The sequence below is a fragment of the Rhopalosiphum padi genome, chromosome 2 (assembly GCF_020882245.1).
Source record: "Rhopalosiphum padi isolate XX-2018 chromosome 2, ASM2088224v1, whole genome shotgun sequence".
NCBI classification, from domain to species: Eukaryota; Metazoa; Arthropoda; class Insecta; order Hemiptera; family Aphididae; genus Rhopalosiphum; species Rhopalosiphum padi.
In genome coordinates, this window is record NC_083598.1 from 34,347,165 (window position 1) to 34,373,459 (window position 26,295).

The following is a 26,295-nucleotide window of genomic DNA, read 5'->3' on the forward strand; positions in this document are numbered from 1 at the left end:
TTAACATTTTGTAGTAAATACGAAATAATCATTTATTTCATTTTTTTCGCAGTACGGTTAAACTGTAGGTGAGTAATTAAAACAGATGACCTTGCAGTGGTCTTATATTTTATGCGAATCGTTGAAAAATAATTTCTGTACCATAAAATTATACGATGTATATGTTTCATAAGAAGTCACTTAGCTGCTCCAAAGTCCAAGGTCTATTATTTCCGTCTCTCACACGTACAGAACAAACAATAAATTGCATGAATGTTGTAAGTTATTGAACAATTATTTTATAGAGCTAGAAACTACCATAAAAATATATTGCTTAGTTAATAGCTATATACAAATTGTATTAATAGATATTAAAATAAATATTGTTTTTATATGTTTAAACTGAGATAACTTTTCAAAAAAGTGCTACTTACTAATAGAAATTTAAAGTAATAAAAATTATCCTAAAAATACAATTTTCATTCGTTTTTATAATGTAGGTTTTAGCTCTATAAAATCACTTTCCAATCATTTACGAGTTACGACTGATATCTGTGAACTTGTTTTTGCTATATTTTTCTTATGACAGTGAGAGAGAGAGAGAGAGAGAGAGAGAGAGATAATAACATCTCGTGTGTCGTCCTCATGAGATACGCATTTATATATTTATTACACACGTAATAAACTTCGATTTTGCTATACTCGTTAGTCTACTATGTATCTATAGTGTAGATTCTACATTTTATAACATAATATATCGTTGTAATTAAAATATGCTCATGATAATCAGCTAATTCTAGTCGATACATTATTCCCAATTTTCGTTCATCCATTTACATTCAAATTACGTCTGGTCGCTTACATTTCATATGATTTTGTACGTAACTACATTTAATTTCGAGAGTGGTACTGTTAAAACTTTATTAAGGGCACTTGCAGATGTATTATTATTCTGAACGTGGTTCTCAGTATTATAAAGTATAAATAATCGGCTGATGAAGGGGGTATCTTATTAAGCAATATAATATATTTACAACAACGTGGCAGTAATAAAATTCTATATCCACCACTGATTTAAGGGTACAGCGACGTGGATCGTTTGTGCATGTACATTGTACACTGTGAGAATACATCTCTGGCGGCAATAGTGCAGAAACAAACATGTAATCTTTGCCAACAAACTGTTGCAGCGGCAACTATAGTAGTATAGGTAACTACACATATTTATATGGCGTTCGACGACCTTTCCCAGGAGATAACACGCGAAATACGTAAGTTTGAGACGCGTGTTATCATTATACGGTATTTTGCTCTTTTTTATTTTTTTTTTTATCGTTAATGATACACACGACAATCTGACGTAGTTATATATATATATATTATTGGTATAATAATATTTTTAACACCCGACCAATTACCTCGGGCGCGGTATCGGGTAGATGGAATGTCATATTATTTTTTTTTCACCGTTTCAAAACACACTCTTGTAGTACAGTGTGTGTGTGTGTGTGTGTGTGTGTGTGTGTGTACACTGTAAACTGCATAAAGCAACACGATGACGAAAGATACAGCAGCAGCAACAGCAACGACGACGACGCGATTGACTATACAGAAACAACGCGCAGCAGACAAATTACGTCTTCGTCTATATAAAATACAAGTCGTACGTGTGTGCGTATGCGTGTGTTTTTTCTTACTGCTTCACGTAAAAAATAAATAAATAAAAATCAACTTCTCTCTACCTGACGCGCGAGCTCATACACAATATTATGTTTCTCTGGACCGTCGCGGTCGTTCGGGGTACCTTTGTTTCCCGCGCGTAAAACGATAATAATAATAATAACAAAAAAAAAATCCATTCCCACCGATCGCACGTACATAATAATATGTGTACTGACTGTACCTATTACTGGTAACTGGAAGAACAAACGATATCCTAACGAGTGATGATGTGCTACATTAGTACATAACCTATAGGTAATATATATATATATACATGATACCATGGCCGTTTTTGACGAAGGGTCTCTTCGCATACGGCACCGGGAAATGTTCACAAAAGCAACAACGTGCACAATGCACATAATAATGTTACGTCATCACAACTTTATTCCTATTTTATTTTAGAATATATGATACTAGGTGTACATATCATCAATAGATATTAGATACAAATAAAAAATAATAATATGATATATATATATACAACTTATGCAGGAACTATCCTAGTGGACACTGTAGACTGTACATCGATCGATAGTAGATTTTGTATTGGAATTGGATACATAATATTACCCATACAAAAACTATGATTTATACGAGCAATGGATCGTTGTATTGCATAACACTTTAACATAACGGTTGTCGTATAAATTTTGTGTCAAAACTCAAAAGCCAGTGTTTATGTTATTTGGATCCGCGATATATATACGCATATATTTCAAAAAAACGGGTATATTCGTTACACTTTCAAAATATATTTATGCCATGACAGCGGTGGCTGGGACGAAATAAAAAAAAAATATATTATCCAGTTAATAGTATTATCTGTATTGTTGAATCTCTGTATCACACGCATTTAAGTCAATTATAGCTTTCGTTTCATTTGCCAGTGCCCAGTAGGCATTTATGTTACGTATAGTATAGTAGTTATAGTGGTAGTACAGTGGATGTAGTCTGTAAACAACGCACAGCGCGTTCTCCTATCTGCCTATAGGTATATAAGACGCAATTATTGAAAACCGCACGTGGAACGGTGACGATGATGACGGCGACGTTAAAAATTGATAATATGCCCGTCTTACGTAATGCACCGCGTGTGATTAATAGATGAATCGAAATTGACTATCTCATTGTCTGTATACCTATACAATGTACTATTATAATACGTATTATACTTTATTATTACAAATATGTCGGAAATAAAAGCTGGTAATATGCGTAATCGAAGAGTGATTTTCAGTTGGAACTTAGAATTATCTATCAAGGAGTTGACCACGATCGTGGAGTATTGTAAATCTGTACAGATTGTAAATAATTTATTTTATAAAAAATTTAAAAAAAACTGTAAATGTATTATACTAACGAAAAGACCGTTAAGTTTAAACTGACACGCGAGCAATGAACGAGAAAGATCAACCGGCATATTATTATATACGAAAAACGAACCTGTCTTAGACCGTCCAGCCTTCCCATGGACTTGGACCCTTGGTGATAATTGCTGATCACAGGGCCAGCCACCGGGGCAGATATATCCAATCGGGCCGTGGACTTTGATTTGATCAACAGCAGCTGCTTCCTGCTGCGGTTCTTTTTCGCCGACGACGGCGAAGGACTTCCGACGTTCTGCTGCAATTGATGTTGCAGTGTCAGGCCACGGTGATAACCGATGGTAGCCGACGACGGCCCCGAGCAACAGGCATCTTCGGGCTCGGATTGTACGTCCCTGTACTCGTCCTTGAGACTGCGCCGGTGCGCTGGGCTCTTGTACTTGCGCCGCGACATCTTCGGCGAGGTCACCGGCGACGTGGTCGGCGAGAACGTCTGAAAGCGATTGATGATGGAACCGAACATTGCTGGAGGTGCGGCACATCAAACCCGGTCCGGAAAAAGTAACGACTGTATCACAGTCCAAGCGCAAGTACGAACGTCTATCGCACGCACACGCGCATCGCACACCGTAGGGTCGGATACCGTATACCTCTAGATTGTAATAATATTCGCGTAATCTGTGTTTAACGCACTAACACGTATACGCATACGACACAACACTGAATAACGAAAATCAACACTCGACGCATACGGTGGCGGTATCGAATAAAAAAATATTATAGATTTTTTAATACCGCGCTAGAAACGGGCTCCCGAAGAGACGGTAGACGCGCGCACGCGAACACACACAACGGGTGAGAAAGAATTATAATTATTATTGTGGTACGGTGGAAACTCGACGAAAATAATAATATAACATCGGAACGACCGGCGACAACGCACGTCCTTACACAACCAGTTCGCGGCAACACACTGATCCGGCTGCCCAGACAAACCATTAAAAATCCCGAAGCCGCGTAGCTGCTCGTCGCCGCCGCTGAGCCGACGGCTGCGTTCGTGTGTGTGTGTGTGTGTGTGTGTATGTTTGCGTGTTGTGCGTGCCTCTCACCCGCTCCGGTCCGCCCCGTCAATTGACGGCGGCAGCGGCCTCCCCTCTCCGACACCGCCGTCCACTCCGACCACCACCATACCGACCATCACTACAATATTATATTATATAGGAGGCACGCACACGGTTCACCGGCGCCCGGGAATTTCCGATGAGCTCGCCGCCGGCGACGCCGCAGCAGCCGCTGATCAACCCCTTTGGCCCTGGACGGTGCACCTCCCCAAGGTCGCCCCGGGTAACGCTTGACCTCCTCACCACGACCGCTACAAACGGACTCGGGAGGTATTACTATACGCGTCTGTTGTTGGTATAATATGTGATTTGTTTCATATTATTATTATATTTTATATATATTATAATAATATATAGTATGTGCGTATATTATATCGTATACAAAATAATTATAATATATATTTGTATGCCTCGAGGCGAAAACCACACCGGGATCGGACAACGGTATAATAAACACGTTTTTATAAATTGTGATATTATATTATATCGCGTGCCCAAGTTCGCGAGTACTTGTCGCCGTCGGATGACGAACATATTTGTTTTTTTTTTTGAGTTCGGATTAAAATTTGCACACGTTTTTGCTGCAGCAGTTTGTATCTATACCGACGTCCGACTGTACCAAAATATACTATTCTCTCCCCACATGTATTGTACGCACACATCGCACACAATACTATATACTATACTGGATATATTTACGCACGTTGACGATGACGGGTCAATGACATTCTTTAAAAAAAATAATTTCTACAACCACGGTTATATTGCGGTTCGATAAGATTTCTGAGAAATAAAAAAATTATCGATTCGGGTAAAGCCGGACACTCATTATCATCAAGCGCAAATGCAGTAGCGAGAACTTTCGTCGTACGTATAGCCGACAGCCGTGTAGGTATATATTAATATATTAATTGTATATTTGTATTTTGTATTTATATAGGTATTATGGTATGATTAATAAATAATAAGTATCACCTGGAGTAATTGATCGAATCACCGAATTCCAAAACACCAAACTGCAATAATTACTCCAATTCGATCACTTCGATTCTTCATTTTTTTTTTTTTTTTTTATATATAATTATAAACGGCCAATAATTGTGATTTGTGGCCGGAACACCATTATTACATTTATTAACACATTTATTGTTATGCGGTATCTATTACCTTCCGCGAACAGACTACACGCAGTTACCTATAACTATATTTCAATACGCATTGTAATGGGTTCATTAACCAACCGCGATTCAATTAAAACCTACTACAAACTAAAAGCACATTGCGATGGTTTGCAACCGTTTTAATAGACCATAATATTATTATCTCGATTGCGGTCGTTAAACGAACCTCTTGTAGTCTTGTATAATACATATAATAATATTGTACACAGGTATAGGTGGAAGTGTGGTAAGTACACTACTATACATTATTGTGATGACAGTGCAAAACGACCACGTGGAAAATATGTATAACTTGTATGAGCATGACTGCATGAGATACAACCTTCCTGACGTGATACACTATGTGCCGATAAAGAATAATTTTATTTAAATGAATCGCTAGACATGAACTTGATGACAAATTATTAATGAGGCCACGATGAGGGCGTTGTTTTAATATAAGACCTACATTTCATATATATATTGCGATTCAATTAGGTCCGCGAAATTATCGGAGAAATTTCGAGCACTTTAATTTCCACTGTATAATATAACTATCAATACCTAATAATATGTGCTACGATACTGAGTAATTGATTTTTAACTGTACAACTTTTGGAATTAATATTTTACGAATACAAAGTCGAACGGGTTTTATCCCATTGCTTAAGTATATTTCTACGCTAATTAAATATAACAATCTTGTAACAGACTACAAAAAGTTCGACTAAGTATTACTAATTAGTAATTAGTAATTAAGAACAATTCGACATCTTATAAAGAAATATAACATCAATTTTAAAAGTTGTACCGTTGCAAATCTCTATTCAGTATTGACTAGTTACAAGTATGAATACTGAATCCTTCATAGTGGAAATTAATGCTCTAATTTTTTCACTAGTTTCAATGAACTAATTCGACGAAAGTTTATTATCCAGAATTCCAGACTATTAATTATTCATTATGTACCTTTATACCTATTAAATAGTGTTGTTTGTAATATTATGATTTTTATAGTATGAAGAATATTATATTTTATTAAAATATTTAAAATATATTTAAAATTCATTAAAACAATTCTAATAATGCGCTTACACATATAAATTGTTTCATATAAACGGATTATATTTACAAAAATATTTGTATAATCAATGTTAATACTATTAATAGTATAATACATTTTTTTTTTATTATTATTATTTCCTTATGTGGTCGTATTGTAGGTATTAAGTTTTAGATATATTCATGATGTCTTATAAGTTTTGAATAATATATTGAATATTTAATTAAAAACCTTGAAGATTTTTAATTTTTTTAAACGAATAATTAATCTGTTGTTTGTCGAGAGTGGTGTGGACATTCACTACTTTATTAGTATAGGTAATTATTATAAATATGTATAGGTACAATATACATATTAATCAGTCACCATAATAAATCATAAAGTGCTTAAATTATCATATTGATCCGCTGTCAATGTATAATATTAATAATAATATAAAATAATAAATAATCAAATACTCAGTACCTACATCCTATAATCTATTTATAATCTTATATAGATATATACTACCTATATCGTCCGTATAATGATTTAAATTTATTGACTCCGACATGTATTAACTTACCATGTAATATATTGTATACGGTCGTACTGATTGTTTTCGCGAAAAATTGCGTAATCCTTGTCGTGTGGATAATGTTTCCTAATTAATTCGTTTTGATATCATAATATGTGTTGGAACGAGAAGAAATTTACAAGAACGCAATCGACACGCCCAAGGTGGTTGTGTTCCGCAAGAGTGAATTGGTTGACTTTCCATCGGAAGTGCATTATACACTGCATACAGTATATATTAATATGCTGCACGCTTTAGTGCTTTACTCAATGACACTATACAGCGGGTAATCGTACCTATAGGTAATCTATCTATAGGTAAATCACTACACATTAACTATATAACTAATATTTAAAATTACCTATACAGTATATATATATATATAATAATAATTAATATAATATAATTAATACATATCTAGTGAAATATTCCCCTTTTAACAGCTTATTACAGATTTTTCAGACATGACTATGCAACTACACATTACCCTATACCACCTCCACCAACCACCACAGAGTTGATTCAGTTGAATATACGATGTATTTCGTTATATTACTAACATATTTTTTATATGGATCCAATACGGCAATACTAGATTTTGATGGACTATACTGTTGGCTAAAGTGTCCTCTACATGATCGTTACGAGATTTGAATTCGAAAGACACGTTAAACACAAAACTCATGATGGTATTAAGTGAAAATATTATGATGCAGTATACTGTAGTCAATCCAAAAACAAACGCATTTGTAGATATAGGTATATATAGGTATACGCTGCGCGCAACAACACAGTTACAAGAGCTATATGTACTTGTACCTATGTGGTGTAGGTATACGTTATACGATAACATTGTATTATAATATCATGTCGTGCACCACGGTGCTATTCTGTTGGATACAATTACGGGTTTAAAAGTAAAAAAAAAATTTAACAATATCCCGGGCGGCTGCCGTCCGTCGCGGACACATGCGCGACAGATGCTACATGTCGTGTATTGCACACTGACGAGAATATAGATGTGCGTACACCTGCAGCCGTCAATCGTCGGGGGCGAAAAGTAAAATAAAAAAAGCAACCTTGATCGAAAAGGGTTTTGTCGTCTTGTGGGAACTGGACACCACGCCGCTGTGCAGGGTAGGTCTACGTCGTATACGACTGATGTAAGTATAATGTTTTATATATTTATAGGTTATAGGTATATACAATACCACGGGGAAGAGGGAGGCGGTAATTAGCGCACCGGTCGAGGTCACGTGCAATTTATAAAAGCCCGTTTTTATTTTCGATTTGCACGGTGAAATCATAGAGATATACTATAGGACATATACACATGTACACGTATAAAATATGTATTGACAACTGCAGCGGCGCAGTTCGGCTTCCAGCTATGCGTATATGTGTATATATATATATGTGTGTGTGTGTGTGTGTGTGTGTATTATACACCTATTTAAACACGCTGACGCGCCAGCACGACTTTCCCCAAGACATTGTGAATAATATATATATATTTATACATAATATATATATGATAGTCGATTTTTCTCTCTCGCTCGTATTATTTCTTTCTTAACGTCGTCGTCTCGCCGCCGTCGTATGTAGAAGAAGAGGAGATCATTACAGACCTCGAGGCTGTTCATAACAGGCGAATATTTAATGTGGCGTAATGTTCTGCCGTGGTGGCATAAATATATTTATATATATATATATATATATAATGAAATAATCGCTAAAAAGGGGACTCGCGAGTACACAGTGGTTGCGGGGAACAGATGAGGTACACACAACGCGAGTTAACGGTATACAAACCTAACGACCGCACGGTGCCTCAGTACCAACAAAAGGAGGATTATTACCACCAACAAAGTCTAAAAGGTCGGCTATATTTTGGTCACGGTCGTCGTCGTAACACTTCCTGCAGGTCCTTGAAGTGTTCAAATCGAATTCGTTTTTAATACGAACAAAATATTTCAATGTTAAGCTGCGTGTATGAATATATAACGTCTTCTTTTTTTCTTTTCTAAAGTATATACTCTCGAGTAAATGTTCTTTTTTTATCCTTTATTTATTATTATTATTTTTTTGACAATCCTTCTTTTGAAATCTATGTTTATTGTATAATCTGTACAATGTATACACTATACATGTATATACTGTACAGTTATCTTGATATTTATTATTATTTAATTCGTTCGTTTTCAGTACACGAGTCGAACTCATAAGTTTTATTATCAAACACAATGAAACAACGATGTAAGTAGTTGTAGAACCTAGTATGTGCAGTGTGTGTAATATTATAACGATACTGATTCTTAATCCCATTTTATGCCTTGTAAGCTGCAACTTGTAATTTAATAACGTCTTACAATTCATAAACATTTCTATTTTGAACATAAATACGTTTTGGATAAAATTGATTAATATTATATGCATTTATAATTTGTATTGTATTATTAGGAACTTACATCAATAAGTTTAATATCATAATACCGTATATGAGCATAATAATACCCCAGTGTGCGATTATGTTGATTAGATATTTATTTAGAACTATTATACACGTACATATTTCTTATAATATATTGAGTATTAATAACAATAGTACCGATAACTTAAGTTGGATAAAATAATTAGTAAGGTATAGATATTAGATGCATAATAATATAATAATTAACAAGGAGTTAACAGCGACACAGCGTACAGATAGTGTTTTTATTGTATGATTTTTGTGATATTATCGCCTCGATAAACAATAATGGACGTAGAAATACATAATTATAATAGATATAATATTACATATTAAAATTAATTTTTATTTATTTTTAATAACTGTGTACATATGTACATGACTAAGATTTTTACTTGATTATGAAAATAATATATAATAAATACGCCCGTGCCCGTGTGGTGTAAAAAGCTAATAATTTTAACGTTTCCCTTTAAAATTACAGTTACATGCGATTATAATGTATAGTAAACATTATATAGTATAGGTACTTATTACCTACATATTCCGTTGAAAACTTTTTCCTTTTATGTATTTATAATAATACTCATATTTCGTATACCGCGCGATAACGTATATTTAATTGGCCAACATATATTATGTATATTGTATATATATATATATATATATATATATATAATTGTACAATATATTTATATTTATTATATTAATCATTCAACTTTTATATTTTTGATTGTCTATCTCTTGTGCGTCCATTTCGGTTATTTCTGTTATAGTCAAGTTCACGTCAACTGCAACGGAATAATCAGTCGTAGTCATGATATAATATTATTACAAATTATTATTATTTTAATATGTCGTCATAAATTACACGCGTCATTATAGTGTAGTGAGTACCTATAAATTTATTTTTTTTATAGAAAACGATCGTAACACTCCATGCAAATTAAGTCGTTCCGCGTACAATAACCAACGTATATAGTAAAACATCTGATCACATTGCTGATTCGTAATCATTTTAAATTTCGCGGATTCTTTGGCGATTTACCAACAGTTTTTTGTTGGGTGACTAATCTTTATATCTACACGCGCGGATACGCGATTATAATATTAATATGGCGAGCTTCACGCTATATCCTACTGCTACTTTGTGTCTTTGTGTCTATATATACAGGGAAGTCCACCGTGTTTTCCGATAAAGTCGTCACAAGCAAACGAGACGAACACGATGGATCACACTGTATTATATTATATAATAATATTAGGTGGGCACCCATACGATGTATTTTCTCTTCACCTCCGCCGATGCGCGTCATTTTTCTGTTCACGGCGCAATATAATGGCCGCCCGAAACGGTGTTGCTATTCGATCGATTATCGTATAAATAATAATTGTTATTATTCGTCCAATTATTGCACCCAATAAAATAATATGTTATGATATTATAACAGGCGTGTACATCGATATCAGATGTATAGTGGTTATTGATTATAGCAGATATTATATATGTACGCGTTACACGTTGTCTGCAGTAAAATATTCCGAATACTCTCATACTCTCCGCTGATGACTGTAATAAGGGCTGTAATATATTACACGATAATAATTCATAATGTATATTATTATAAATATATATGTTTTTTTTGTATTTTTGTCTGTACATCTCCTTTGCGCGCGTCTTAAGACATACGGATAAATTAATACGGTGTACGGTAAAACGAAATTGTGCCGCAGAGAGGGATCGACAGACTATAGACGGGCGTGCTTGTTGCGCGGGGTTGAGAAGGTGAAGCGGACGGCGGCACGTGTTTGGTGGTGGTGGCCCCAGAGAAAAACTATTTCTATATAATACATAATAATATTATTATGTACCTATTTACTACGCAGCACCTGTCTCGGACCGAGCGTCGACGCATCTCCTCCGCTGCAGGTGGTTGGTTGTCGGAGTGGCCGCCCGACGAGGGTTTAATAATAATTCTAATATTTTATTATCGCCGTCGTTGTCGTCATCATCGCGGCACAACCCCGTCGGATGTACGTATGGTATAGTATACACGTATACACCGCGTAAACAACCGGTTTCTCGGGAGTAAATTAAAAAAAAAAAATAATAATAATAATAATAATAATAATAAAACCAAACCAAAATCGTATTTACTACCGAATACCAACCTATACCTACTAGCTGTACCTACCTGTACTATACCTACGCGTAATAGGCCATAGGTTAGCCCAGGCGGTGATGGCGTGGGGGAGTGAAACGGTTTTTTTGATGGTTTTAATTGTCTCTGCCGCCACGAGTTATACTGCAGCACGTACAATATTACAAGTTAGGTACAACAACGCTGCTGCACGCTTATATATATAAAAATTAAATACATTGCGCACCGAATTTACGAGTAGCAACGTCGTTAGGTAAACACTAGTAGTCCCGTAGGATATTAAAATGTCGAGGGTCGAACAAAGCCCCGTTTCAAAAAATATTCCGCGTTATATTATAATAATATACCTACCGGGCAATATGGAGACAAAATAATATTATGTATTTCGACATTGACAACGTGTCGTGGAAACCGATTAAAAAAGGGGTCTGAGCAAACCTATTTTTAACGTTGACATTTAATTAAGACGTATACCCATATTATATTATTATATACATCATGTATAAATGTATAATATACAGCACCGGAATTACACGTTTAGCGCTCTATTATTAATGACTCTCTCGGTCGACCGACACACGTTTCCCAGTAGAAACGATGCAACGATGCACGCTGTAATTATACTGCTATATTATGACTACTGCGGTTTTTCTTTGTTTTGTTTTGTTTTTTTAAACAAAATTGGTGTGTGAATTTCGCGTGGATCGGTAGCGTACGATATTTTTCTGTACAATATTGTGACATCTGCGCTGTCCTTTCCACAAAAAATGTTATTAAAAATTAAAATTCAACAAATCGTTTTTATTCAATTCTTCAATAATTACTTTCCAAAGCGGAAATTATTATGGTATACAAACTCGGAACTATTGTTTGCGGTTTGTGCTTATTTAAAAGGAACTTTATCCTGTGAGATCAATAACCTAACCTTTCTACTAATATTGATTAATATTATTTATGAATTAGTTTATAAAACTATAAAATAAAAACATACTCCCAAAATTAATAATGTAAAATCTACTTTCCCTAAATTGTAAAAAAAATATGATCTGAGCAATTAATAAATACCACAAACTATTAAAAAAAAACAAATGACTCAACAAATTATTATATGAATTTTCGAAATAATGCGTTTTGTGTATATTGGTATTTTAATTAAAGAACCATCGTTTTGGAAAATTTTAAAAAAATTAAAAAAAATAATAATGATACCCAAAAGGATATAATAAGCGACACTGACTTTCTAATGAATTGATCTGACACTGAGCCTAGTATTTTATAATAAGTAAGCTGAGTTGCTATTGCATGATATTCGTAAAGCATATGGTTCAATTAACTATGAAATTCTTATTTTTTTTATTTATATTAAGCCTCTTTATAGTTATCTCAAAAACTGGTGTAGATTGTATTTGACAAACTACTGTCAACGAGTAGTATATATTATTGTATTTATCTTCTAAATTCCCTGTAACCTCCAATCTCCATCATTATGCCTCAAGGCTATCTGACCCCTTAGTTGATTCTAATATTTTTAATTGCAGATATCGTCAGTTTTTTTAAATTATTATAAGCTTACATTTTTTTCTGATGATCTTAAACTCTATTACACAATCTTTATCGTAAATAACGTTCTGTATTATTATTTTTAATCTAAGTGTTTCAACATGTTTAAAGGATTCATTTCACACGAATACCTATCAGTGATAGGTATTTTTATAAAGTAGAGAATATGCGTGGCCTTGGTGTAACCTTCCAGTTGAATATTATTTTCTTCATTCATATAGATATATAAATTTACCTAAAAGCAATTAAAGCATTGGGGTTATTTTTAATTTTAAATCAATCAAATCTTTTCATGATGTTCACTGCTTTACTGTAATTTATTGTTCCTTAGTCAGATTTGTAAGAATAATTCTTCTCTGAACTAAGCTTTTGGAAAAACAATTTTTTACATTTATAAGAGCCTTCTACGTAAATTTCATAATTTTATAACTCGTCAAAATAAATAGATGATGCTACGAGTGAATACATACGGGTGTTAAGAAACCATCGATTGGTTTTTTTTGAATGTGGACTATAATATTATACTCTCCTCCCTATCTGCATCACTTTATCATCTTTCCTATCGAGCGAGTCAATCGTGTATATAATATGCACCGATGCTGCCGCCGACATATCTTATGTTATGACTCACCACTAAGCGGCCGCTGCAGTGGCGGCCGTCTATATACACCATAATAATAAATACTACTTATACTATAGTATACTACTCACACTCAACACTCGTATAGTGGGACATTCCAATAGGTCTGCTCACATGGGCGAGGTATAGGTGTATATATATTATGATTATTTCTATACACATGACTGTGGTGGGCGGCGGTGGTGGACAATTAAAAATCGCTTACGCCAATGCACAGCGTTCCGTTACCCTGGTGACTTGAACGCATTTACCTGTACAGGACAGGATTCTATCATATTATAATACAATATAATTATTTTACTCCTATAGTGACAAGTGTATATTGTGTTTGTGACGGATATGTTGAATTTAAAACTTTCAAATTGCATTTATTGTAGTATGTAATGATTGAAAAGACACTAAATTACCGGGGACGGTTATATGTCAACTACTTATTATATTATTAATTAATAATATTACCTCTCCAATCCTTGTAGCGACTTGTCTGTTAAAACCATGGTTAGCGTTTGAGATAAAATATGAGGTGACCAATTTGTATTTTAAAATAATAAGACCTTTTTCTTCGATTCACTTTCTGTTAATTTTATTTAACTTTTTAACACACATTAATATACGTATTTTAAATTATTATTACAAACGTTTACAACTAACTAAGTAGTTAGCCAAGTATATTGTATATGTATTTTATTTCAGGGAAAATTTCGCTACATACTTTTTTGATGTATTTGATGGATATTTTTGAATAACAAGAAAAATTTGTTCATAATATCGATAGTTTTGGAACATATTAAGCTTGAGAACTGAGGAAGTGAGGTATAACGTGTTTATTAATATTACACCTATAATTTATTTGTCTATATTACACCTACACAGTGTTTTCCACGTACCACGTGCCAATCTCTCACTCATATAGTATTCCTATAACCTTACCTAAAATAATTAGTATTCTTATTTTCACAACGGGGCAATTTAAATATATAGGCATAGTAATTACAGTAACTTATTACCGTATTAATTTGATATTTTCTGTGGTATAGTTTTTAATAACTTCTTAATCGTGACCAAACTTTATATTCTATCTATATAACATACATTATATTTTATATAAGTAGAAGATATATATATATATTATAACTCCTATACCCGGGACTTAATAATTCATTTAACATACATCATCATAATACATCCCTCTCTTACAACAAAAAAAAAAAAAATTTAAAAAAAATGTTTGACTAACGATCCGAAGTATCCAAAGTGACCGGTTGGAATGCGGTTTGTTCTTCTTTTATTTATTTATTTTTTTTAATTCTCTTCTCTTTTCCTCGTTCACCCGCCCAAACCATTGGCCGAAACCGGTTGAGTGTTACGAAATTATTCGCGTCCTTTTTGCAAATATATATTATACATTGTATGGGACAATATAAAATTATATACGCAAACAACTTGTCCAATTCTTGTGCTTGAATATAGCGACGATAAGACTGCGGAAACGTTCATTGAGTATATGCGCTGTTACTTATTTACAATAATATTAGCAATCTGTCAATTTGTCAGAATAATTAAGGTATTCTATAATTATTTTAAACAAGGTTTTAGAGCCTCAATTTAATAATGTTCAAAGTATTCGTTTTGTATAAAATCAATTGTAAACACCATGCCGGTCAATCGGTTTAAACGACTTTATGTCACAAAATAACTAATAAATTATATTCGGTTTTTCTGTATAGAACTATAGAATAATAGAGTAAAATAAATTCTAACAATATGGAAATATGGATTTTTTTTTCATTACTTAGTGTATTTTGTAATTTGGACGAATAAGCGACCAAGCAATAAATTATAGTTTTCGTCATGAACGTATAATTACTTCGTTTCAAATTGATTTACTTGCTTTCCTTCAATACACACAATGTATACAATAATAAAATATACATCTACAGCGGTAATAGATCGGATTCTATTTAAACTGCAGACTCTGGTAATGGATTATTAAAATACTGTAAGCTGTTTCAATGCGTCATCATTCATCATTACTCTTTAGTATCCTTTTCCCGTTAGTTTTAAGAATTAAAGAATTCTTCGTGTTTCCGAAATATTTTAGTATTATTATATGTAGGTACGTTTATAACTTTCGTTTTCTCTTAAATTATCGGTCAAAAATGTTATTTTTTCTTGCAAGAAGTTCATGCACAAGTAAAATTATTACTCTAATACTAGATGTCTAAAAAAATATAACATGTAAACAAAATTATTAAAAAACGAAATACCTACATTTTCACTGCAGACATCAAGCCACGCAGCCCACGGCTTCACGTGTCGTTATCGAACATTGGTCATCGGTGACTATATTAATTGTACAATGTATTGTTCATTGAGTATATTATTATATTATAATATTCTTCTCATCATTATAATACATCTGACACGATTAGACTACTAAAAAAGTAACTCGCTCTAATGATCTATAATAAGACATTGCAGTCCGGCTGCTGTGTGGATGCAGTGTCTGCTCAACATCACATGACTAATATTACCACAAGTATAAAAATATAACTTACATATAATAAAGGTATACATTGTGTATTATCACAATATTTTTCATAAACATCATATGTATACACGAATATACACAAATTTTCGAAAATATGTCCCTGCGTAATACGAACAACAACCACAACGACTGTGACTTTAACAACAGCGACATAACATATTATAAGTATACTTTATTATATCTCCCTGCTGGTTTACGCGCGCGCGCGTGTATAGTATTGTACACCTATATAATAAATATATATGTATGTGCAGTGTGCACGTCGCGGAGAAACACGCGAGACATTCCTACTCGGCGGTAACCCGTAATTTAGTAGGCTCACATCCACCCACTGCAGCACAGGCCATGTTGTTATATATTATTATTTTCGTTTTTTTCCTATTACCTTTCTGGTAATAATGAGCCTCGTTTTCTGCTCCGGTAATATATATATATATACATATATACATATGCATTGCGGTACGTTTATTATTTTATATTTGTATGTAGGTACAGGGTGTCTCATAGAGTTTTCTTCGTCTGCAGTCGTTAATAATTCAACTTTTTCTTAAATAACATATGTATGAAAATGTGACTTTTGAAGATGATTACTTGAATGTGATTTGGTTCTCTTAATTAACTCTCATAAATGTTTTATATATTTTAGAACTGTATATAATTAAAAATGTAGGTAAACGTTTTTTCTAATTTTTTTAATAATTGTGCGCAGTACGTAATTTGGAAACTTATCTGCTTTGCAGGCATATATAGGTATATCTAACATTTTTTCGATTTTTTGTACGATTTCCATCCTCTTCTAATAACATTTTAGCATTTTTGTTGATTTTTGAAGGTATGCATGAATCGAATCAAAAAATGTCGTATTGTGTACGCTAGACACATCAAGAGTCCTGACCAGCAGATTCTACGTATAATGAAAAATTATACATATTAATATATATATATACATGTAGTATAGCGTATGTAGTTTTTTTTTAAATTTTAAAAATGGTTTTTATCAATGACCGGTGATTGCAGTTACAAAAAACTCAAGTTGATATGACGATATGACTAAAAGAAAAATACAAAAAATACATTCGCTACTGACTATACTAATATTATATTTATGAGTTTATGACATTTCAATCAGTTTATCATTATTGTGCTTAACTCAAATTAAAACTGTTGATTCTATGTTCAGTACAACGTGCGTGCATGCTACGTAGTTTTAAACGTCAGCCTGTGGTGCATCGTTTCGAATATAATATATGTAAGATATTATATAAAATATATGTATATAAAATTCTAGTTTTGAAAAAACCTGACCTTGACTTAAGAATTAAGACTAGTAGTTTCCAGTTCTATAAAAATGAGTCAAGAAAAAAATATAAATAATATAATAACGAATTCGATACGCGAAAGTAATAATATTAAACACCGGTGTGCAGTGGCCGCCAACGGGTCGTATGATTTTTATGACATATTCGATTAATTATGCTAATTTGTGTAACGTTGTCCAACAACGAGTAGTCGAGTTTTTTAATATTATTTTGTTTAGAAGATTTTTTCCCATAACACCTATATGCCACGGCCCACGGCATCACGAATATACGCTTTACGCTTATTATACACAGCGTTTGAGCACTACTGAACTGAATCGCCGATGTAGTTTTTATCGGGAAAATAGACCGATTTACTATACTCTATAAAAGATAAAACTTTAGTATATTAGTTTATATATCGGGTACCTCTATACGTGTATAATTACAATACAGTTGATTTGGCAATCGATGGTTGAACAGAGCTACACATACTACCAATACCTACAATATATTATATTATATACTCGTATACTTCGTACGTTATATTACTTATAATAGGTATAAAGTATAAACATATATTACATATAGGTGCCACACTGCCACGCCATGTAACACTAAAAAGAATATTGTACGAAAGTAAATATTTTGAAATAACTACACGTATATAACCAAAAACATATAATATAATAATGTGTATACTATATTATTATAAAGACGTAAATTATAGCGAGGACTCATAATATTGTGATAATATTTTTTGTATACATACCGCGTGTTTAACGCCATATATATCGCGTCGTTTTATAGCACTCATAATACACCGCATGGCATGGTGGGGGGAAGGCGTGTGCAAAAAACTGTTTGAAATCGCCTGTTGCTATCCTCGGCATATACTAATAAATGATAATTATATTTAAGTGTATGCAGCTTATATAATACCTAAATACATAAACCTAATATTATAATAATGCGATATATAGGTATATATACTGCAATCGCTCGTGAATACGAAAATGTCCCATAACATCAGCACAAAGCGGCATATATCTACGAATAAAACATATCGCATACCCGAATACCCAATACATAAAAATGGGTACACATTTTTGTGATAGCATATTGGCTGTCTATAATCTTTCAGCATACCCTTCTCCTCTGTTTAGTTCGAAGGAGAGATAAATTATTACGGACGCTATAAATATTATTTTGAGTTACCGGTTTTACGTTGCGCCTTTTTTATATTACCTACAACTATATTATTATAAACGAACACCATTAGTGTGACATTGCAGGCTGCGTTGTAGTGTAGTTCGAGACTCGATACCCTTAAAGCGCGAGGTAGTCAGCTATCGCCTCATCCGTTTCTCATACTACTCCGAAAGTCAAGCGCAACATTATATAATAAATAATTATATTACATGCAATAGTGTGAGTGTGTGTGTGAGTATGTGTGTGTGTGTGATGCATAATGCACCCGAGGGAACGATTATTATTACACCGACGATATAATATATAAAATATAATAATCTGAGTTCAGTGGTCTTCTACAGCGGCCACCGAATAGTGTTATTACTTATTATAATCAGTGAAATAGCGTGCTCTACGAAATGAAATTGTCTACTGAAATTTGTTTACGATAATAACGTTAATAACGCTTAAATCACCCGTTTCGATTTTCGAGTTGACCAAACGTGCAATAATGTAATATACAGAGTGATTCATAAAACATAATAAAGCATTCCAATTTTTTCCTTTAGTAATGAATATATTCAAATTTTGATTTTTGGAATTAGTAAATACTATACTTAAGGGCTATATTTTTAAATACTTAGATTTTTTATATAATTTAAGGAACGGCCTGTGCAGCATTAAAATGGTATATGAGTATTACCGACACAATTATTAATTCCCATTTGCCATTATCCACGATTGTATGAAATATTATTATGTTTAACCCACACGTCGACGGATTTTAAACACTACTAGACTACTTGAATGACTATAATGATGTACTTGGTATTTCGGTCTTAGGGTGATTTTTACGTTGTTTAAAGTAGGTATTAAAAAAATTGCATAAAATATAATATGTAATAAGTGCGTATGTTTATAATGTAAAATCAAAACAAAAATAACATTAATGTTTCAATGCTATTATATGTTCTTTATTATCAAAGAAAACGAGTTCTGTTTAAAATCAGACCAAGAATATTACGCGCACGTATAATATAATATGTAGGTACTATTATGTTATTACTATATATTTAAAATTGTACATCGCTAAGCTGTTCGGACAAGATGATGACTTAATGATAGTGCACAGTGCACACGATTATTGTATACATATTTTCATTCAATATTCTTTACTGCATCGGCATGTTAGCGTGCACACACACTGCACATTTTAGTTCCAAACATGTACGAGTATAGTGTGTTTAGGTCATACCAAAACATAAACATAATCTATTTTCAAAAAAAATGATTTTCGCGTATACACAAAACAACGACCCACCCAGTTTTAAATATTTCTCAGATGGGCGTGTACATAATAATACGAGTATGTCCTAAACTCTGCGTTTTTTAGGGACTCACTGTTCATCATTAAAACTTAAAATTGTCACAGTACAAGACAAAATAATCCATTATTTTTACACTGTTTAAAATGTATAAAGTAATCAAACTACAGATATTATAATAATTATTTATAATAACAATAACAGCATATAAATAATAACTGATGTTTATTTAATAAAATTATTTATATTATAATAATATAATTCGATAATTAATGATAGGCATTATACTATTATGTAAACTAGTTTTTGGAATTATACGAAATGATTAGATCCAATGGCTCATGAATTAATAAATAACATATAATGATATATGCAATCAATTAGCTATATTTTGTGTAAGAATGTGTAAAGATAATATTAAACATAGCTGAGATATATACATTAAAACTTTAAAATATCATTTTTTAAATATTAGGAATTCGGCACGACTGTACCTAATTATTAAAAAAATATAATTCTTGCAGATGAAATTGTTTTAAATACTAATATTATTTTACATTTAATATGTTTATTGTATATTTACAATATTATAGTGTTACATTATTTTTCTCTTTTCGTAAAATAATAATAACCAGAATATCCTCGCGAATGCGATTACGGATTACGTAAACCTCGACGGACTTGTCGGTTGTAAAATGCCTATTCGTCGATCGTCGTTGCGTATATCTATGATGGGATGGGTATGCGGTACAACATAATACAAGCGCGCGTGCGCGTGTGTGAGTGTATGTATGCGTAAGTATAACGCGCGCGAGTGTTTTACTTTGTATTTAAATATAGGCGCACTCTCCGTGTATATAACCACACATCGTGGTTGGATGTATTAAAATCGATTTGGCATTGAACATCGTATTCGACGTATGCTATGTATGTATATACTGGCACACTGCAGGTAAGGCATAGGCGTTATAACTATATATACTTATTAATAAACTGTATATTACTATAATATATGTTTTTGTGTCTATATAGACATATTTAGGTATATGATGCAGTGCATTAAGTTACAATACTTACAAAACAACGATCGATTTAAGTTAAGGGGTGTGGACAGAGAACCAAGAATATAAATATAAAATTAAGAAAATCGGTTAACATATTACACCAATAATATGGGCAGCATTTTTTTTTATTGATATTGCAATGCCGATGATATATCGTGATATTATTTGGCAAGGATGGGGATGAATAAATGGTTCAAAAATAGAAAAAAAATAAACACCTGTATCTATACAGTTTTAGTAAAATTTTTAAAAATGCTAATGATAATAATAATTATTAATTATTTAACGATTTCTTCGTATCTGTACATTGTACATATGTAGTAAATACGGACCAATCCCAGTGCAGTGTTATTAATCAGTCACACGCGTGTGTTTACTAAAAAACGCTCAGCAAATAAATTAACACAATACGCTAATTGTCAAATATGTGCAATGTGCATTATGAAAAAGAACAAATATAGGTATCACGTTTCTGTCCTCCATTATACTCTATATTGGCACAATAACTTATTTTTTTACATTAAGGAGATGTCATCAAGAGTATGGATTGGTTTCACAATAAATATTATTTTATTATACGTATAACTTCGACGTATACAACAGAACTTCGAGTGAAATTGTCCATAAAGAAGTATAAAAATAAATAATAAACGTGAGAAAAGCCACACGATTTAGTACTCGTGTATTACCATAGGTATTTATCATAGACTTTATTATTACCCTACGTTTTTCTACCTATACATATGTTAAGTTTATATATGTATTATAGTTGATAATGTGCCTCCATAAGTTGTAACCATGACTGAACCAATATAATATAATACTATATATCATGCCTATATAGTATACCTATATAGTGTATACCTTTGACAAGTTTTGTGGATACGAACGTGTCTGACGTCGAATATACTGAAAACGTCAATACGGAATGCGAAATACACGTCACATTACAACTTGTGGGGCTTCGATTCGTCGGTTTTACACTTTTACGACTCGTATATAGGTATTATATGGCCGCAAATACCCACTATGCAGTTTCGTTTCTTTTCTGCATTACATTTCAAAATAAAATATTCAACACGAACAAAATCTGCTCTGACCTCCTAGTAAAACTTTACCTATACAACGTGCCCGGCTTATTAGTACCGACGCGCGATGGTACCGAACGCCTCTTTATGGGATTTATAACATAATAACCTAATTATATACTGCAAGTATATATTTTAACGTGCACCTATATAATTGCAATTTATCAAATGTATATATATATATATTTACTGGATGCGACATGTGTTCGTATTACCATAATAATATTGTGAAGTACTCTATTTACCTGGGCGTACGGTTTTTATGTGGAAATATTCATTTAGAAATATTGCGTAACGTGGATATAAGTTTTTGTAATATATAAAAAAAAAATTAATATACCTATATAGGCATACATAGGTAAAAGGAATATATTATAGTGCGTATGTATAATATTGTAATTATATCTTTCATAACAAAAACTTGATATCCTGCACTGGTTTAAAATATATACATATAATATTGTATTATGAAGCATAATATTCGCGGTTGCCAATACTTTATGACCAATCCTTTCCATCAAATTAACGATTATGTCTGGTTTCGACTAAAAGTTTTCATTGTACATACTTTATTATAATAATATTATGAATAGTAGCACAGTCGCTTACCAGTGTGTTTTTTCCTTTGTATAGTATTATATGTTGAACATTGCCCGCGGTCATAATAATATGCTGCACAGAGTATCCAAAATTTTTGATTGGCGATAATTTGATTTTGTTCATTATATGCATATAACGCGTGTTATACGTGAGTATAACAACAATAATAATATTAATAACAGCAACAACAATAACAACAATGTATATAATTATACAATAATCTTACAGTTACGAGTGTTCGCGTCGACAATATATAAGAAGAGTCCATCTCGTCGGTTTTTTTTTCTTTTTCAACTCCGCGTAGGAGAAAATTTATTATTATTATTATTAATTTATATTTATGTTATATAGGTAGTATGCGTCGCACACAATAGGACACGAAAATCGGATACTTCGTCGATGACGCGGCCGCACGTACTGTCTGTGGTGATGGGCGGCGCGCGCGTGCCCGCGGAAAATCGTCGCCAACGCCGCCATGGCAATTATATACGTATATATAATGTATAATATATATAAATATATATATACGCTGCAGGTATTTGAGTGAAGATATATTTTGGTCTGAAGAAAATCACCATACACACCAGTAGAGAGTGGCTATTATTATTGTTATCATTAAATTTTAATTTTTTTATCGAGTCGTATAAAACCAACTTTATTATATGTATATTGTATATATATATACAATATATAGGTACCTATGTACAATGTACCATATTATATACTATACGGTGTGCAGTATACAATGTTGTGGACACAAGTATATAACGATACATTTTATAGCGCTACATTTGATTTTTATTTTTTATTTATCTACTTAATATGTGTAAAACGAAAATGCAACTATGAATTCAATGGATGAAGAGGATTCGACTTCAGTTAAATTTATCATAATATTAACAAGATTTCATAATAATGCAATGAATAAATTAAACTTTAGATTAAACTATTCAATTAAACCGTTCAAGGGTGGTGGATGGACCACACTCTGTAACCGTAGTATACCTACCTTATATTGTTGCACCAGTTCAATGTCACTGATTTGTACCTTTACTTCGTAATAACGATTTCACACCGACTAAATTTATAAAAATGTATTATAATGAATATTTGAAAATGTAACCAATTCACTTTGAATTAAAAATGTAAACATAGTTTAAAAAAGTCAGCCATGACAAGAACCACGACCGGTATATAAATAATATATATAATTAATATACTAATATGCATTTCTATAAAAATCTCCTTTGTCGATATTTTATGCATTATAGTATGCTGCTGATAATTAATTGGTACATTACGTTTTTATCACAGACTTCTATACTACATTCTGGACAATATAGAAATCTGTGGTTTTTATATGCTTATAATAATATTGCAACTACCCATATACTACCTATATACTCGTATTTTTTCTATGAATTTAACACACCAGTTTTCCGTATAAAGATAATGTAAACGAATTGATGGTGATTTCTGAGTTTATTTCGAACTGCAGCTGCTAATCGACTTTCAATTCGATTAAATCTTCTATATACTCGTATAGTCCATTTGATTAGTATTAGCAGTGTTATTAGAAACGTATTTTGATTTCACCTTGTCACAATACTATATTATATATTGAATAATGAAGAGAATAATATTATTATTAATATTATAATATTACGGCAGTTGATCTCATTCTAATTATATATGTATACTACGTGACGTATACATATAAATATAACACATAATAATATAGTTATTAGATGTAGGCGAAAACAATTTCCTTATTCATTTTATACATAATAAAATATTATATACCTAAATACTTATTATTATACATTGTACATTGAAAGTGCTGCAATAAGTGTTGAGATAGGTGATGACAGTAAATGTCTTACACACCATAATCGAAACAATTATTAACTTTTTATCGCAGAGACTGTATAATATATATCGAGGTATTTAGGTATGTAGTTATAAGCAAGTAGTTGGGTTGTTGGTTTTTTTTTTAAGTACATGGAGTTATTTCAAAATCTTGTAAATGAAAATATTTTCCAAACAAGTTTAGATTTAGAGTGGGCAGGTATTGTAGGTATAGGTAAGCACGCGTTTGCTGGAAATACGATAATTTCCAACATTCCCTAGAGTTCTTCACGCGTTGTTTTTTTTATCCAATTATATAATCTTTCTTTCTCTGCCTGGTTAATGGCAGCTACTCTTATATTTTAAAACATAGTGTAAATAATAAATATTTTATTATAATATAGGTCGATATCTTCTTCAATCACACGAATAATACTCTTCAATGTATAGTATGTCAGCATAGGTATATATATATATATATACTGTATACTATATTATACATAAATACGAAACTTTAATTTCATGTGTAATATAATATATAGGTATATATCATATATGGTAAATACATTACACATTAAAGTCATATTTTGGTTCTCACGCGTGATTGCTTGTTCGTCTATATGTACTGTATGACTATATATACGTGATTGTACCAATATAATATAACACACACACACACACACACACACACACACACACACATATGCGTTTCTATATTTTTTATATAGTACGTCGGCGATATTGCTAATTCATAAAGGTGACAGGCTATTTCCGACAACAATGAACGCGCGCGCCACGGAAAAGTGAACTTCTGCACGTGCTATCGAATAGTCGCATAGGTATAGGTATAATACAATATTATCCGTATATTATATGTACCTACGTGCGATGGCGGCCGGCAGTCGCGTGATGTTGTGGAAATATTTCCCGAGAAAACAGAGTTGCGATTTGTGCCCATTGCTGCACGCTCCACGAAAATGTAATAGGTACAATAATATTATTATACATGATCCATAGATAATATGCTTTTGTTTACACGCGCGTATTGTACATTATCGTGTCATAAAATAATATATTATAATATTTTATACTATATACGTGTAAATATGATCATTATTATTTTGAATATACATAAAAATATTTCGTTATATTCATAATGTTTTCTGTTTATGCAACTATTTACTGTGTAAAGGTATCCACAACTACCTACTAAGATTATAGACTAGATACTCGATAATATATTTATTCGTCATACGCGAGTCCGACACGCTCGTTTTTCTTTTCACCCCGCGATACTGTAACGTATATTGTGAGATTTATATAATAAACGTACAACACAATAACGTACGTTGGTAAATCATAATTAAATTACCGTTCAGGGTACGTAAGTTTTCGTTCCTGTTGCCCAACGAACGCGTTGTCTGCAGTGACGCTATCACAGCCAACGCTCGAATTTGTAGTCGTGTGCGACGGTAGTCGCTCATTAATATAGTCCTCAATTATTGCTTACATTTTTTTTCACTCTATTTAGTTTTAAACTGACTTAAACAATGTTTGTATAGTAAAAAA

At 32.4% G+C, this 26,295-nt stretch overlaps 1 protein-coding gene across 3 annotated transcripts in view; it reads right to left on the reverse strand.

The window, feature by feature from the left end:
• Nucleotides 1-26,295, reverse strand: part of LOC132922659 (rho GTPase-activating protein 20-like) — a 220,929-nt gene that overhangs the window by 109,530 nt on the left and 85,104 nt on the right. The window contains exon 1 of one of the 3 annotated variants that reach the window (XM_060986287.1): nucleotides 3,148-4,068. The exons of the other annotated variants lie outside the window; for them this stretch is intronic. Within the exon in view, the coding sequence (XP_060842270.1) occupies nucleotides 3,148-3,552 (405 nt within the window). The 5' untranslated portion in view covers nucleotides 3,553-4,068. Of the gene's footprint in view, nucleotides 1-3,147; nucleotides 4,069-26,295 lie in introns of those variants that run through there. 3 annotated transcript variants of the gene reach the window in all.